The sequence below is a fragment of the Carassius auratus genome, unplaced genomic scaffold (assembly GCF_003368295.1).
Source record: "Carassius auratus strain Wakin unplaced genomic scaffold, ASM336829v1 scaf_tig00024441, whole genome shotgun sequence".
NCBI classification, from domain to species: Eukaryota; Metazoa; Chordata; class Actinopteri; order Cypriniformes; family Cyprinidae; genus Carassius; species Carassius auratus.
This window is the reverse complement of record NW_020525343.1, coordinates 19,889-35,790: the sequence shown is the minus strand read 5'-3', so window position 1 is coordinate 35,790 and position 15,902 is coordinate 19,889. Positions and strand designations below refer to the sequence as shown.

General features: G+C 35.1%; 1 protein-coding gene across 2 annotated transcripts in view; it reads left to right on the top strand.

Annotated features, from left to right (window-relative positions):
• Nucleotides 1-15,478, top strand: part of LOC113078159 (PHD finger protein 19-like) — a 40,862-nt gene extending 25,384 nt beyond the window's left edge. Inside the window, exons 16-22 of one of the 2 annotated variants that reach the window (XM_026250475.1) lie at nt 138-258; nt 1,805-1,872; nt 2,106-2,255; nt 2,699-2,765; nt 4,974-5,059; nt 7,259-7,354; nt 12,984-15,478. In XM_026250475.1, the coding sequence (XP_026106260.1) occupies nt 138-258; nt 1,805-1,872; nt 2,106-2,255; nt 2,699-2,765; nt 4,974-5,059; nt 7,259-7,354; nt 12,984-13,317 (922 nt within the window). In that variant the 3' untranslated portion in view covers nt 13,318-15,478. Of the gene's footprint in view, nt 1-137; nt 259-1,804; nt 1,873-2,105; nt 2,256-2,695; nt 2,766-4,973; nt 5,060-7,258; nt 7,355-12,983 lie in introns of both variants that reach the window. The other variant, XM_026250474.1, reaches the window with a different exon arrangement.
• Nucleotides 15,479-15,902: the final 424 nt, after the last annotated feature.

The window sequence follows — 15,902 nt, the reverse complement described above, 5'->3', positions numbered from 1 at the left end:
ACGGAACTGAGCTCTGTTTAATGTTCATCATGTGACAGATTTTGGTGGTGTCATTTGTTGTAAGAGAATCTTCAGCTCGGTCTCTGGCAATTTGAGTGAGGTTTTCTTGTTTAAATCAACTTATTTTTCACTTGCAGGGTGGATGTTGTCCATCTCGCCCTTTACAACCTTGGAGTCCAAAGTAAGAAGAAATACTTTGAACTGGAAGAAATCCTGACCTTCATCAGCAACAACTGGGACCATTTCCAGATGGGCAAGGTGGTACATTCAAGCCTTTCTTATTGCTTACTATTCGAGATCTTATTAGGAAAAAACCTTTAAAGGTAAAGAAAGTATTTAATAAAAAAAATTGGGTGTGCTTTGGTTGGAATTTTAGTCAATAAGCAACTAGCCTTAGAGAACTCCTTAGCGGCGCCCTAGTAACCACTCGGAATATCCTACCAATAACATAGTAATACCTAATACACACTTTTTACTTTATTGCATACCATAACAGCACCAAGGACACCCTATAAACCGCATGGCAACTTCCTAATGCCCTAGTAACAACAAACAAATTAGCATCCACTAGTGTTTTCAAAACAACCGGTACTTTGCTTACAAAAAAAAATTAAAATGGGACCGTACCAGGTTTTTCTTTAAGTACCGGTGGTACCGAGGACCCGGTCAACCTGGTTCTTGACGAATATAGCACTATGATTTTTTTATGAATTAAACTTACATTTTAATATGGACAGTCACGGAATTTGTCAAAGTTAGCATAAATTAATCAAATAAAATCTCCATATGGACCAGTATCTGTAAATGTTGGTTGAAATATGAATCCTGCAATTTCTGGATGTCTTTGTGTAAATGAATGATTGGCAGAGACGTGTGGGTTTGTTTACTACATAGACTGAAGCATGTGACGCTTGCAGTAATGAGGACATAACTACATTAGCTTCACTTCACAAGTATTTTACCATTTCATTTGAGTAAAACCAGTCAAAATAAAAAGGTCATTTTACATAAATGCATTGTGCTAGAAATATTACTATTATTTAGTAGAATGTATGTGATACTGCTACTACTGTTGAAAAAAATTTATAAAACTTCATTTTTTTAAAGAAATAAATAACAGAATATTTCTTCCATGTTTTAATTTTAATATGCCCTTTATTTACCAAAAAATAAAATGTTTAAATTTCATTAATTAAAAGACAAATTAAATTTGGGTGAAATTTGTTTACTGTTTTTCATAATTATTTTACATGTAGAAACAATTTCAACACAATTGTAAATAAGTATAAAGAATGGCATTGGTTTTATGTTTAGTGATTAAAAAGTGTGTGTGTTTTTTTTTTTTTTATTAGCATATTTTTTTGTTTTGCTTTGGTACCGAAATTGGTACCGAGAACCGTGGATTTTCACTGGTATCGGTACCGAATACTGAAATTTTGGTATCGTGACAACACTAGCATCCACAGAACAACACCAAGAACATTCTAGAAACTGTAAACATGCCAATTTTGCAATAATGTCACACTTCAGCTTCAAAGACATTTAAAGCCAAATGAAAACAGTGCTAGAGATTTGTCTGTGGACGATTACTGTAATTGCTAGGTACTGAAAAGCAGTTCCTTTGAGAGAAAGGGGTAGTGAAAAATAGGCAGTTTGTTTTTTCAGCAAAGCCTGTGGGTTTCATTTGTCTTCATTGAAACATGGCAGCTCAAGGCAACAGCGGAGGAAATGTCTCATAATAAAACACCATATCACACAATCAGTTTCTCTCAAAGACTTTCATATCTATTTCTTCCCCTTCAAGCTCTCCAACACCCCTCTGTCTGAACGGGGCCAGTATATTCTTGATGCCCTCAACAACTATAAAAGCAAGTAAGAAAAAAACATTTGTTTGTAGTAGTGCATGGATTTTGAATTAATAGATTTTTTTATATTTTTTTATTTATTTAAATAAACATGATTACACACACACACACACACACACACACATATATATTTACATTTATAAATATTTATAAATTTATAAAATTTTATGATGTTTTTATTTTCATCATTTGAATATTCATTCATTCATTCATTCATTTATTAATTCCCTTTATTTTTAGGTTTCTTTGCGGCAAGGAGATCAAGAAGAGGAAATGCATTTTCCGACTAAGGACAAGGGTCCCTCCTAACCCCCCATCTAAGTTGTTTCCAGAGAAGGCCCAGAACAGTGAGGGCCACAGGGGCCGCAAAAAAGGGGTCAACAGAAACAGGTGAGTTTGAGCATTTCTGAATGCCTCATTAGTGCCTCCAAATTTTATGACCAATCCCTTTTGTTGATGTCACATGGTAACATTAAAAATGTATTATCATAAGACAAATATTTTATTTGATTTACAGTGGTATTTGTTTTTTATTTTTCCAGCTGATTGTAAATTAGATCTTTTTGAGAGCTTTTTTTTATTATTTTATTTAGATTTTGACTTTCGCGGAGCTTTAATGCAGTGTATGCTCTGAAAAACACATGGCTTCTCCCCTATCATTGGACACTTGACAGCCACAGTTCTTTTTAGGATTCAGTCATTTCAGCTCTCAGATATGTATTGATATGTTTAGTGGGTGAAGATGATGTAATGATTGAGAGTTGAATTAGTTCAGTTGTTATTATGCTGGATTGTGTCATTTGAATGCTTCTCGTTTTCCTCTGTTGCAGTAGCTCTGTTCCTACAGAAAAGCGGAGGAAGAAGAGGTCCAAGTGGCTGCTAGAGGATGCTATTCCTAATGTAAGCTTTGTCATTTCACTGCATCTAAAGTTGGATAACATGACTTTTCTTGTCTAGTTGAAAACTGGGTTCTGTTATTACGGTTGATAAGACTGTACAATAAAAACAAACAAACAAACAGTGTCTCAAGAACTAGCCAACTAGCATTAAGTTAAGGTGTAATCAGTTTTATATTTCAGATTCAAAATAGGGCCAGTTTACATTTAAGTTTCAAAGAAAAAAAGAGATGTTACTAGCTGCACTGATCTATAGAGTTATCAAATTATTCAACACTATTTTTAAGTACTATATGAGTGTATTTATCAGTGCTCATTTGACTGAGGTACTCAAATTAGAGGGATTTTATATGCACATACAACCCCTTGCAATATTTTATTATTATTATTATTATTTTTTTTAGGAAATCAAAAGTGACCGTAAAGATGTTATAATATTATAGAGCTTATATTTCTAAATAAATGTTGTTCTTCATCAAAGAATCCTGAAATATGTTTCACAGTTTTCACCAAAAAAAAATATTAAGTATATTATACTGTTTTCAACATTGATAATAATAAGAACTTGAAATCAGAATTTCTGAATGATTATTTGACAATTAATTAATGGCTGCTAAAAAAATTCAGCTTTGCCATCACAGGAATAAGTTAAAGTTTTTATAAATAAATACATAATATCACACTTTGATCAAATAAGTGCAGACTTGGTGAGCATTAGAGACTTCTTAATAACAGCAAATAAGACCTGCTCAAAGCTTCTTTATTTAATGAAGCCTAATTTTGCTTAAAATATTTATAAACAGGAAGTATTTGCTATCCTTTCACAAGGCTTTCAGACACTTTGTTTAATTGTCCAGTTGGGTACAGTTACCAGAGGGTGTTAGTACTTTTAACATGGTTACATATCAGATGTTTAATTGGCCTAGTTCAGGGTGGTTCCCACACTCTTTGTCAGCCGAAACCATTTGACCTGAAATATGAATTGAAGTACCTCCTTAGATTTTCATGGTTCTCTGGTGTTGGTTAATGGTCGTCTGATATGCGGGTAAACTAATAAAATAACTTTTAATAGTAAGTGCTTTATTTGTATTTTCAAATTATTTATTGTAATTTTACATGTTTATGATTTACTCACAAACTCACAAACCCTAGTTTGGGAAACCTGATATGTTCATCTATCACTAAACCACACACACACACCCACACACACACACACACACACACACACACACACTAAATAATTCAGTTTGTTCAGTCCTCTTGAGATCAGATCCATGAAGAGGTGAAGTGTTGGACTACTGAAACTGTTTGACCTGTCATTGCAAATCTGAGCTGTTCTTACTGAGATTTTGTGTTCTAGCACTTCTTAGAGTTTATTGAATCCCTCAATTGTTTGCTTTCATGCAGCAGAGGGAATTACTATTTGCTTCTTTCGTCGTTTATTTCAAGGATTTTTCACACGGTTGCTTATGTACGGCCGATTTAAATATGACCTGTGTGAAGTTTACTCTTCGATATCTTCTCCTGCCTCTCTTCATCTCTCTCTAGCATCTCTTTGCACCCCGTGGTGATCTTCTTTTTATTTCTTGACGCCTGCTGCCATGCAGACCTTGCATTTCTCACTCGCTTCTTGTGTGTTGTTTTGTCTCTTTCTCGCCTTTGCTCTCTCTCTCTCTCCCTCACCTTTTTTCTTGCACTGTTGGTGAAGCTACTTTGAAAGCCAATCTACAAGCGGCTCATGATTTCAAGCAGTTGAACTTCAGTCAAGCTAGCCTTTAGCACAAGAAATCAGCTGCACTACAAGCTATTAACAAAGAGTAGTCATGCTTCTGTTAAAATCTAGTTGGGTTACGTCTCTACTTTTAGTTTGTTACTCCCCAACTCTCTCTCACCCTCTCATTCTGTCTTTCTACATTCTCTAAAGTGGATAACATTCATCCTCTGAAGCATTTAACAGACAAATCCTTCTGAGAGGTCTCCAGTCCCCAGACATGCTTTACTTGAACTGTACATCCTTGACACTCCAGGCAGCACGGCTAATAATGCCATGAGCAACTTCCAAGGCGGCATTAGAGTGACTTGTAACAACCATGATGGCTCTGATCGTCACAATCAAAGCTGTGATTATCCTCATCATCCCAGTGACAATCAGAATACGCAGTATAATGAATTTAACATTGCATTTCATGCTTTGTTTGTGCCATCATCGCAGAATGACCTCACCTCTACCTGGAGCACCAATCATCACATGGCCAACATATTCGACTTCACGCTGGACGAGCTGCAGAGTTTGAAGAGGTGAATTAATATTATTAATGAGGCAGATAATATTACTATTTCAATACAGCTGCACTGTAAAATAAATGTTAATGAAATTTGTTTTCAATTCATAATACTCTACAGTACTTACAATACTTTTTTTTTTCTTAATTTCTTCTACTTCTTTCTACTTGCAAGACTTCACGCTTTAATTTTGGTTAAATTCTGGTCATTTCTCTTTCTGTGACAACAGGTTTCCAAACACATATCATTATGAATTAAGTCGAATACTGTAATTTGTCCCTAACATTTTTTTTTTTTTATTAATATTATGCAAATGTGAAAAATAATGCATAGCTGGTGTCCACAGCACATGCAGAGATGGAGTTTGCTGCATTCACTGATACAGGGAAAAACACTGGATCGCAAACTAATAGCAGTACTACAGACTAGAAGATGATAAGATAAGAGCACTAAACCACTTTTGTGCTTTCAATTTTAGTTTTTTTATGAGTAATCCCATTGCCATCCCACCCATCTCTAATGCGAATGAAATCACAATAAGATAGCTCGATGTGAGTTCATCAGCCTTGTCATCCATGTTTATCAAGCGCTTTGCATTTTAAATTGAGTTCAGAAAAGCCATAGTATCGCAGGATCAATGTATGTTGTGGTACAAGCTCATTATTCACCCTTGTCCTCTTAGTGACTTCATAATCCATTAGGACCCAAAGCACGTCATCACAATTAAGCGAATAATACAGATATCCGCATTCTTCACGTTTGATGGCTCATTTGATACATCTGCCCTTTCATTTTCTGATAAAGTCGCCTCACCTGTGCTAAAACTGCCAGGAATTAATCGTCGCCATTCCATCAATGTACATAAATGAGGTCTCAATCAAATTCAGTCTACCTACATCAGTCTCTCTCTCGGCAACAGACGGCATGCTTCACCTTTTCTCATTAACTTTGATTTGAATGCTTAAGCATCTATTTATTGGCTTTCGAACAATCATACTCATTTGCATCCATTTCCCTTTGAAATATCGGAAAGGTCTCTCACTGTTTCCCTAATGACAACCCCACCCCACAGAAAATATATATTTTTTTCATCAACACGGTGGGTGATGTGATTTAATTATACTTTTCTGCAAAGGTTATCATCTCAAACAGGCCTGAATAATGAGAGAATTGGAAACACTGTTGGGGCAGACAAAGCTTTCAGAGACGAAAGCGGCTGTCTGAGAGGGATTGTTGAAGAGTATAAAAGAGAAATCTTGGTTTCGGCCAATAATAAAAAGGGCACGTTGGGTTTCATCACAAAGCCGTGAACTGTAGTTAATGAGTGCCATCCTTTGAATGCGAGTCGTGATAAACTCTGTTATAGTCACAATCCCAGCGCTGTCTATTGTGTTGAAGAGCAAGCAGATTGTCTCAACTGTATTCTTTTGTGTTCTTCAGTAGCCCTTTGTTTTGGTCCCTTGAGTATGGCTGAGATGAAATTTATTGGGAATGATAAGATTAGTAACAAAATCAAACTGAAACAAATTTTTTTTTTTTTTTATTATTGTAATATTTGAATTGTCAGTTAAGTTGATTTAAAAAAAATTTTCAACCAGTGTTATTTTAGTATTATTTATATATTGTTATTTATTATTTTGAATTGGCTTTTATTTTTATATTTCAGTTTTAGTATTTTTTTGTGTTTGTCATTTTTACTAGATTAAAAAAAAATCCATTTTAACTTATTTTAATTTCAACTGTATTTATAGTTATGTAAATGCTTCGTCTTAAACTTATTATTTTTCAGTTATGTCCCAGGGCAACATTTGTTAATTTCTTGTAATTATTGTTTTTTTTTTTTTTTCTCATTTATGTTTTTATTGAATATTTATCTAATTTCTATTTCATTTTATCAGCTTCATCATGTTTTTTTTTAATTAATAAAAACAGTTTTAAATAGTTTTAGTTTTAGTGAACAATAACAATAACAGTGGTTTCAAACGGTTTCTGATAGATAAAATCAAGCTCCACCTTTTTTTTTTTTTCTTCTTCTCGCATTTAATATTCAGTTTTTGCTCTATAATATGTCCCAATATGAAAGTAAAACAGTTTTCTAGCTGTGTTTCATGTTGACTGTAAGTGTTAGAGGGTTCGAGTCATGGAACTCATTTGTATGCGTTTCTTTCTTCATCTCTGTCTCTCTTGATTCATTCTCTCTCTATTCATTCTTAGCACCAGTTCAGGACAGACGTTCAGTATGGACCAGGACTCCACCGATGCAGCCAGTACTTCTGGTTCTGCCACCACCAGCGTCTCCTATGATTTCAGGTACACTTCATTATCTTCGGTTCTGCAGACTTTACCTAACCTTTAACAGCAAACAACAGTTAGTAATTGGGAATCAGATTGTGAATCAAAATAGAATCAAATCACTAGGTGCTGAAAGATTTCCACCCCTTATTTTGAATGCTTTTTTCAATGCATGTAGTGCAACAAAATACACTTTTGAAAATGTTTATTTAAAAGCATATTCTTACACTATGTGCAGCCAGTTACATTTCATAAAACATTAACAATCTAGCACAGTAACAGTTTCCTGCCAGTGAGATTTAGTCAGTTGTCAGCCAGGTAACTAATTGCCAAGTTGCGCTGTTTGCAGTCTTTGTATGTGTACAATATTAATGTTAAAAACATTAATGAGAAAACCATCTGGCAACAGTGGCACAAAATATGTTTATGCAGGTAGCATTATACAAATGGATAATTATCACAGATTTGCACAGTTCAGTGTTAGCATGTTTTGATGCACACTTTTAGGTTCAAAAAATTGAATTGGAAAATTGAAATTCTCGCTCACAGTACAGCTAAATTCAGCAGCAGCAGCACAAAACGCTGGTGTGATGCAATCCTTCACAGGCTGTTGCGGATCACTCCTACTCTTATAGATCCTTGCCACAGCGTAGTTTAAATAAGTGAAGTAAAAGCCATGCATGTGACATATGAGGTCTAACCAGGTAATCTTTTCAGTCAGAACATTTTCCCTGGATTATCCAGTGACCCGCTGGTACCTAACCCTGAACTACAACTTAAGTGGGTGTGCAGTTTCATTCGATGTGAGCCTGAGGGATGCTATGAGCTAATTTGTCATGACATTTGAAGTGGTGGCATCAATGATTGCAACTAAACCACCGGGCCACCAGGGTGCCTCAAAGCGCTTTGCTTTTTAATATACATGAGCTCAAGCATTACTCTTGTCGCTAGAATGACTGTGGCTGATATTCCAGGCCTGTATCTTCTATGCTTTTCATCTTGCTCTTTCACAAGTGTCCTCTTCACGTCTACACTGCAGCGTAATCAATATTGCTGTAGTGGGACAATTTGGCAGCGCGACTGTCACTGTAGATTCTCGCCTCCCCTGCTGGGGTTGCACTTTGCTGCCCACGAGTTAAAGAGGAATAACAGGCGTCCATCACCACCTGATGTTGTGTGTAAACCACCAATAACAGCTCGCAGAGAAATATGCTGTCAGATTATGGATTATTTATGGTTATGGCCACTTGTTTGCTCCGGTTAATTTTAAAGATGGAGTCTGTGGAGGCTAAAAAATGGCAGTGAAACCATGCCAAGAACTGTATCTGTGTTTGCTTTAGTGCTGAAGGTCAGATTCTAAAAGGAATATTCCAGGTACTTTGAAGCTCTGCTGTGGCATGTTATCGATTAGCACAGGTTTGTTTGGGTTATGCTGTTTTTTTTTTTTAGAAACCATCAGTGTGTATTAAGTGAACAGGAAACATGTTTATAGTAATCGCATGAAATGGAAATCTAGCAGGTAAGCAAGCTGAAGAGCTTAAAAAAAAACAAGGTTCACATAGACATTCAGGGACACCCTCGCAGGGATATTAAGACATTATAAAACTGAAAAAGTAATGGAAATTTTATTTATTTATAAATATATATTTTATATATATATATAATATTTATATTGAATAACTATTTTTACATTAATAAAAAAGTAATTAGATTTTCTTTTTTAACTAGAGTTTTAAAACGGGATGTAAAATATTTAACTTTTTTATATTTGTTTAACATTGTTTCCAATTATAAATATATATTGTATAATAATTAATGACTAAATGTAAATTAGGGATTTTTTTTTAACTGGTTAACCGACCGTTAAGAATTTTGATCGATTAATACAATCAGTTAAACGTTTTTTTCTATTTATTTATTTATTTATCTATTTACTTATTTATGAATTAATCTAAATATTGAAAAATGTTTGTTGCATGCTTAAAATAGGTCAATGCTATGCATATATAAAAAAAAGTGTTTCAGAAAAAAACGCATTCAGAAATAGGCCTAATGCTGATGCGAAATATGTTTACAAGCATTATAATAAACACTTTAAACATAGCTAGGCTATTTTAGTTCCCCTCACTCCAAAACAATCCTTTCAATTAACAGTATTTAGAAAAGAACAAGAATTAAAAATATAAAAAACTATAGCAATACAAACTCTGCATACCACGCTAGTTTTTCGTTCATTTTCTTAATTTATTAAGTAAAAATCTATTTATCATATAGGCCTATATATTTGTTTTATATATATATATATATATATATATATATAGCCTAGCTTATAATGTTTTTCTCTGCTCACAGAAGCGCTGCAGGTGCGTGATGTGATATGAAGACCATGTGAATCCTGTTGTTTGCTGCATTTTGCGCATGTAAAAATATTTCCCGGGAAACAAATGTTAGTATTTTTAACGGGTCACAGACACTTCTAATTTCTAATCCTTTCTAGAATTAAATTCTAATTTAAAATAATATTGTCGGTTAACGGTTAATAATCGGTTAACGAGGGTTGGTTATCGGTTAGGAAAAATAACCAAAATGAACATTCCTAATGTAAATGTAAATCTGCAAAATTACTAAATATAACTGTAAATAATTAATATATGCATATGTAAGTATATGCTGGTTGACTGAATGACACACACAGTGCATCCTTTAAATAAATAATTCACAGAAGAATTAAAATTCTGTTATTTTCTCGCTCTCATGTCATCGCCATAGCCCAGAAATCTCATTTGCATCTATTTGAGATTGAAAATAATTACTGGGAAAATAATGACCGACCCTTCATTTCTGTGTGAACTACTTTTGAAAACTTCTGTTCCTCTAGCCTTTTTTCCCTCTTGTCCTTTCCTTTTAGTCTCGCTCACAAAGCTTCATTTCCGTTCAGGAGTGTTACACAGACACTGTAGAGCAGAACTCATGTTCTCGTTGTTGAGTCATTGCTGTAAGTCGCCATTTCCTCAGAAGCTCATCACATTCCTGGTAGTCATGCCTAATGTCCCGCAGGCCAGATACTCATACAGTTAGTAATCCCTTATACTTGTCCTGGTTTTTGTTTTTGTTTTGTCACCCACTGCGCCAGGCCTGGAGAAACCACAATCAAAGAAAGCCAAGGCCTGTGCGCAGAACATGCAGTTGGATGGATGGCTGGTTGGAGACTCTGCCAAATGGCCCCACTCACCCGTTGATTACTTTCCCATATTTATTTTAGAATATGAATGCTCATTAGTATTCTTGCAGTTTTCCTAGGGGTCGTCAGAAAGAGGCGGAGAGAGGGTGGAAGAAAATAAAACACAACTTGGATTTTCTCGACGGGAAAAGTTGTGAGGGTCAACAGATCCCTGTCCCCTACTGTGCATCCTCGTCGTGGGCTAGATCAGACACTTCACGAACACATATCTGCTTTCCGTGCTTGGCTTTCATGTACTAATACGGTTTAGTTCTACATCCCATTTTAGCAGCTGTAATGATTTCTGAAATGGTGGTTCTCGGCATTGGATTTTGATGTCTTGCTGTGATTTCCCATGTTTCACATGCCCTATGGGCAGAAATATGTGGTCATTATGAAGAGATTTCACGGTTATGAAAGACCTGAAAAATTGACTTATCTCTGTATAATAGAATTATGTTTAATCAGGTCCAGTATTCTGTTTGTATCATGTTTATGCATATATCGCATAGTTTGTATAGTTTTACTCATTCCCACAGCTTTTGAGTTTAAAATGAGGGAAATTCCTGGACATATTTATTAAATATAGCATGTGCTGTAGGTTAGATGAGCAAATAAATCCACACAGACTGTCAGATTAAATCGCGTGAGTGATTCAGCTGTACCGCGTCTTCTCGCTTTCAGTCTCTACAAGTGGTTTCACATTGGTGTATCTCATCTGCACTACGAGAGATGCTGCAATACAAGACTTTCACTCGCATTTTGGGACAGTTGACATAACTGTCACTTGCCAAGTTGGTACTGCGTCCCAATATTCATACTATCCATCCTAAATATATTGTGAAGGTAGAATAAGTGTGTATGTTGTAAAGTGTATCCCAGAAGTCCCAGGATGGTCTACTATTTCAGGTAGACTTTTGCAGTGTGGATCCATGCACATCTAATGGCTAATATTACCCACAATCCATTGTGCTTCAGCGAAGGATTTGGGTTCAGAACTACAAACATGAATAAAAAGCATTAAAAACTACAAACATGGCGGCTGACAGTTAAGCAGAGAGGTTTAGATAAAGGGGATATAGTTACTAATAATAAACATTTAACCTGGTGAAAAATATATTAATTTCATGTTATCTGTTATATTTCATCCGCAACAACAATGTTGAACATTTATAAACATCCATTTGGCTATTAACTTTAAAATGCATCATTATGGCAAAAAAATAAATATGAGCAGAGATCTCCGCATAAAGATCCACAGCTGGATAAAGATCCACTGCTGGTTCAACGTGCTGCTTCTTTTCTCTCTAATATGTTGGGAAGTTAAAATGTGGAGGATGTTAACTGTGACAAGATGATTGACAGGTCAGTTTACAGTGACAGGGTACGTGCAACTCTGGGACAGAGAGGTCCGTTAAAGACAAAGGTTATGAATATTGTTAAAGTCATGGAAATGTATTATGTAAGAACCCTGATTATGTGGTTTATGAATATTGGAAACTCCCAGAAGGTTTGCAGCATGAGAGAGAGAAAGAAAATACCTAAAAGTCTGCTGTATGACCTTTAAAATGCCATAATGCCCACAGAGGCAACTGAAAAGGGATGGTGAATGTCTAGGAAGTAAAATTCAGTGTTAAACAGGGACATCTTGTGGATGACAGTATTAGTGCATCTATACAACTGCACCTTTTTGTGTTCATATTTATTCAGTGGAAAATGCAACAAATAGTACTTTTTTTTTTATATATATATTTTTATTCAAGCAGAACACCGAATAGTGCACATTTTTAGCTGAAATGTGAAATAAATTATCATAAAATTTTATTCTTTTTTACATTTGCAGCACACAATGTATACAGAGTAATTTGTGTGTATGGCTAGAATATCAGAACATCTTTAGCTTCCGTTTCCAGTTTTCTTTAGTTTTCCGTTTTTTGGGTCAGAAAGATATTACATTGTCTTTAAAAGTTCGCCAAGGCAGCCTTTATTTGATCTAAAATATAATAAAAACAGTAATATTTATGAAATACTATAACAATTACCGATTTTAAAATGTAATTCATTCCTGTGATGGCAAAGCTGAATTCTCAGCATCAGAAAAAATGAGTGAAAGGTTGTGCATTTATTTATCTCTTCTTCACTTTCCTTAAATTATGATACATGTTCTTTTTAAGATATAAAATGATAGCAGGCTGTATACAGTAATTGATTAATAAGCACGTCTTCCATTATGAACCTAGCCAGGCTTGATTTTAATTTGATTGGGATATTGATTTGTTATTTACAGGATTTGATTGTATTGTGAAGAAACATTTCCCCCTCACCTCTGCAAACTGGTTACTTGATTAGAAACTTATAATTTAAAAAAATAAAAAGAGCATTTTGAGTGAAAGGCAAGTTTTTATGCTTCTTATATCCTTTTTACAGGAAAAATGTGGGCAGTCGGAAGAGGAAGTTGCCCTCCTCTAATTACACTGCGCTGGCCACAAAACGAGAGATGGTGGAGCGTGAGCTGAGCCCCATCAGCATGCCTGGAGAGGAGAGCAACGTCATGCTGGAGAACAGCATCGACAGCCACACCTTTGAGAGCATCAGCGAGGACGATTCCTCACTGTCTCACCTCAAGTCTTCCATCACCAGCTATTTTGGGGCGGCCGGTCGACTCACCTGCGGGGAGAAGTATCAGGTTCTGGCTCGTAGGATCACACCTGAAGGCAAGGTGCAGTATTTGGTGGAGTGGGAAGGAACTACACCTTACTGAATATCACAGAACAGAGGTGTGGAACAGGTGGTCTGCAAAGGAAGATGACACCCCCCACCCCACCCCACCCCATAGTTACTCTCCGTTTTTCTATTCTGAAAGTCATAGTTTCGGAGTTCTAGTTTTGTTTTTCTTGTTTTCCACGAACCACATATAGTGTTTTTTTTTCTGATTCTCTGGTCTTCTCTCGTGGGACATTAAAGTGTTTTTTGTGAAGTCATTTGCAGTGTCCTTTTTAGGGCACTTTAAACATCACAAACGTCATTCAGTCTAGTAACGTATACTAATTTTACACAGTATAACGTCATTATTAGGTAGCAGATAAAGGACAGTATTATACAACATGAAGTCGTTTCAGTTTAGTTTGGGGATTCAAAGCGTTTCAGTTCCTGTAATTCAGAACTTCAAAATCTGTGTCAGGTTTTGAGTTTAATGTTCAACCAAAAATGAACATTTGCTGAAAATGTACTCATCCTCAGGCCATCCAGGATGTAGATGAGTTTGTTTCAATATCAGAACAGATTTGGAGATATATAGCATCACATCACTTGCTCACCAGTGGATCCTCTGCAGTGAATGGGTGCCGTCAGAATGACAGTAGAAACAGCTGATACAAACATCACAATAATCTAGAAGTAATCCACATGATTACAGTCCATAATATTACATTCTCTAGCAATGAAGTCGTCTTGTCTGAATCAGGAGAAAAAATATGAGAAAAATATGCACAGATCAAGCTCCATTTACAAGCAAAAACAGTTCTAAACCAGTATGTTGTTGGATTTTGATGTGAGAGGACAAACAGGAATGGATTTTTTGACGGTTTAAAAGTTAAAATGCCTTAATGATGGATTTGTTTCTTGCAGCTTTTCACTTCACAACACATTAACTGATTGACTGAAATCATGCGGATTGCTTGTATTAATTGTGATGTTTTATCTGCTGTTTGGACTCTCATTCCAGCGGCACCCATTCACAGAGCAAGTGATGCAATGCTTAATTTCTCCAAATCTGTTCTGATGAAGAAACAAACTCGTCTACATTTTGGATTGAGGGCCTGAGCTTGAGTACATTTTCAGCAAATTTTCATTTTTTTTCTGTGAATTATCCCTTTAACGTATTTTTGCAGAAGGAAAATATAGCAATCTGCACACATTTGTTTTTTCACCTTAGATAACAGTGCAGCGGGGGGAGTTTAGCCATGTTAAAATGTTAGCACTTTCGTTCTTTCCTGTTCAAATATCAGTTTTGAATTCGATCTGGGTGATTATAAAACCAAAGTGACACAAATACTGCTTTGAGAAGTATTTTTCTATTTTAAATTCTTCTGTATGCGCTGGCATGTCAGATTGGAGAAACGGTACCTGCTTTGAAAAAGCAAAATGAAACTGAAAGTGGAAAGTGATCATTTGCATTTAATTAACAATAGAATTTTTTCTTTTTTCAACATTTGCCCACATATTAATGTCAAATCAATGTTTTTACATGATTTCCAAAGATCGGTGTTATATCTGAGATGGATCTGGAAGTGGATACATGCACTTATCAGATGATTAGATTGACTGGAAAATTGAAAGTTATGTGAAGTTATAAAGCTGGCAGGTTCTATAATTTGACTTAATTAGTTTTATAGTACAAAACATTATAAATATACTTTATTATTTACATGTATATAATTGGATATAATATTAGCCCCATTTTATTATTGCACTATTAACATCTTCTATCAGCTATGCAAGCTATTATTGGATAAATGTACCCTTTTTTTATGTATAAAAGATATTTCAAGTATTTACTTTTTACTTTTATAATATTTCCCCAAAGGAAAAGCATATGTGAAATTAAAAGTCAACAGTTTTGTCAACAAAACACAAAGATTGTTGTACTGATCAAGTTTTTGTATGTCAACTTGCTCACATTTCAAGAGAATATATTTTGGTTACAAGTTTAACAAGGTTTAGAAGAGAAACAACCTATTGCCTTATCATAATATTAAAACTAAGGAGTTTTGAATGCTTTTCTGAGAATTTTTCTACACCGCACCCTCAAAGCTGTACATGATGAACATGTATTTGTCTTTTGGAACAAAATGTGCAAACTTGCATGTGTCATTATTCATTCATTCCTGTTTCAGAACATTAAAAGAGTTTGTCAGCAATAATTGTGTCTCATGTATCTGTACAACCATTTTCACAGGCCTGTTGGTATTATTTTATTCTGCACAATTAATACAGACACAACTATAAATGTAAACAGGGGAAACACAGTAACCATGATTAACTGGACTTAACATCACATATGAGTGAGAAGAGAATGTATATATGTTTTAAAAGTGTAGAAAATACTACTTTAGTTTTTCTTGCAAAGACCGTCATCTTTAATTTGCAAACATTTATGTTTTAATGAATGCATAAACCAATGTATGTCAATGCCATGGTCATGGGGTTATGCATTTACACATCTTGTGGCAAAAGGTTCACGTATTATCTATACGATGCTGACGGTCCAGTAAACCTCAATTAATATTCATGAGCCAAGCCTTCGCAATGGTTAAATTAGCCAGCTGATAAGCGCGAAATTTTAAG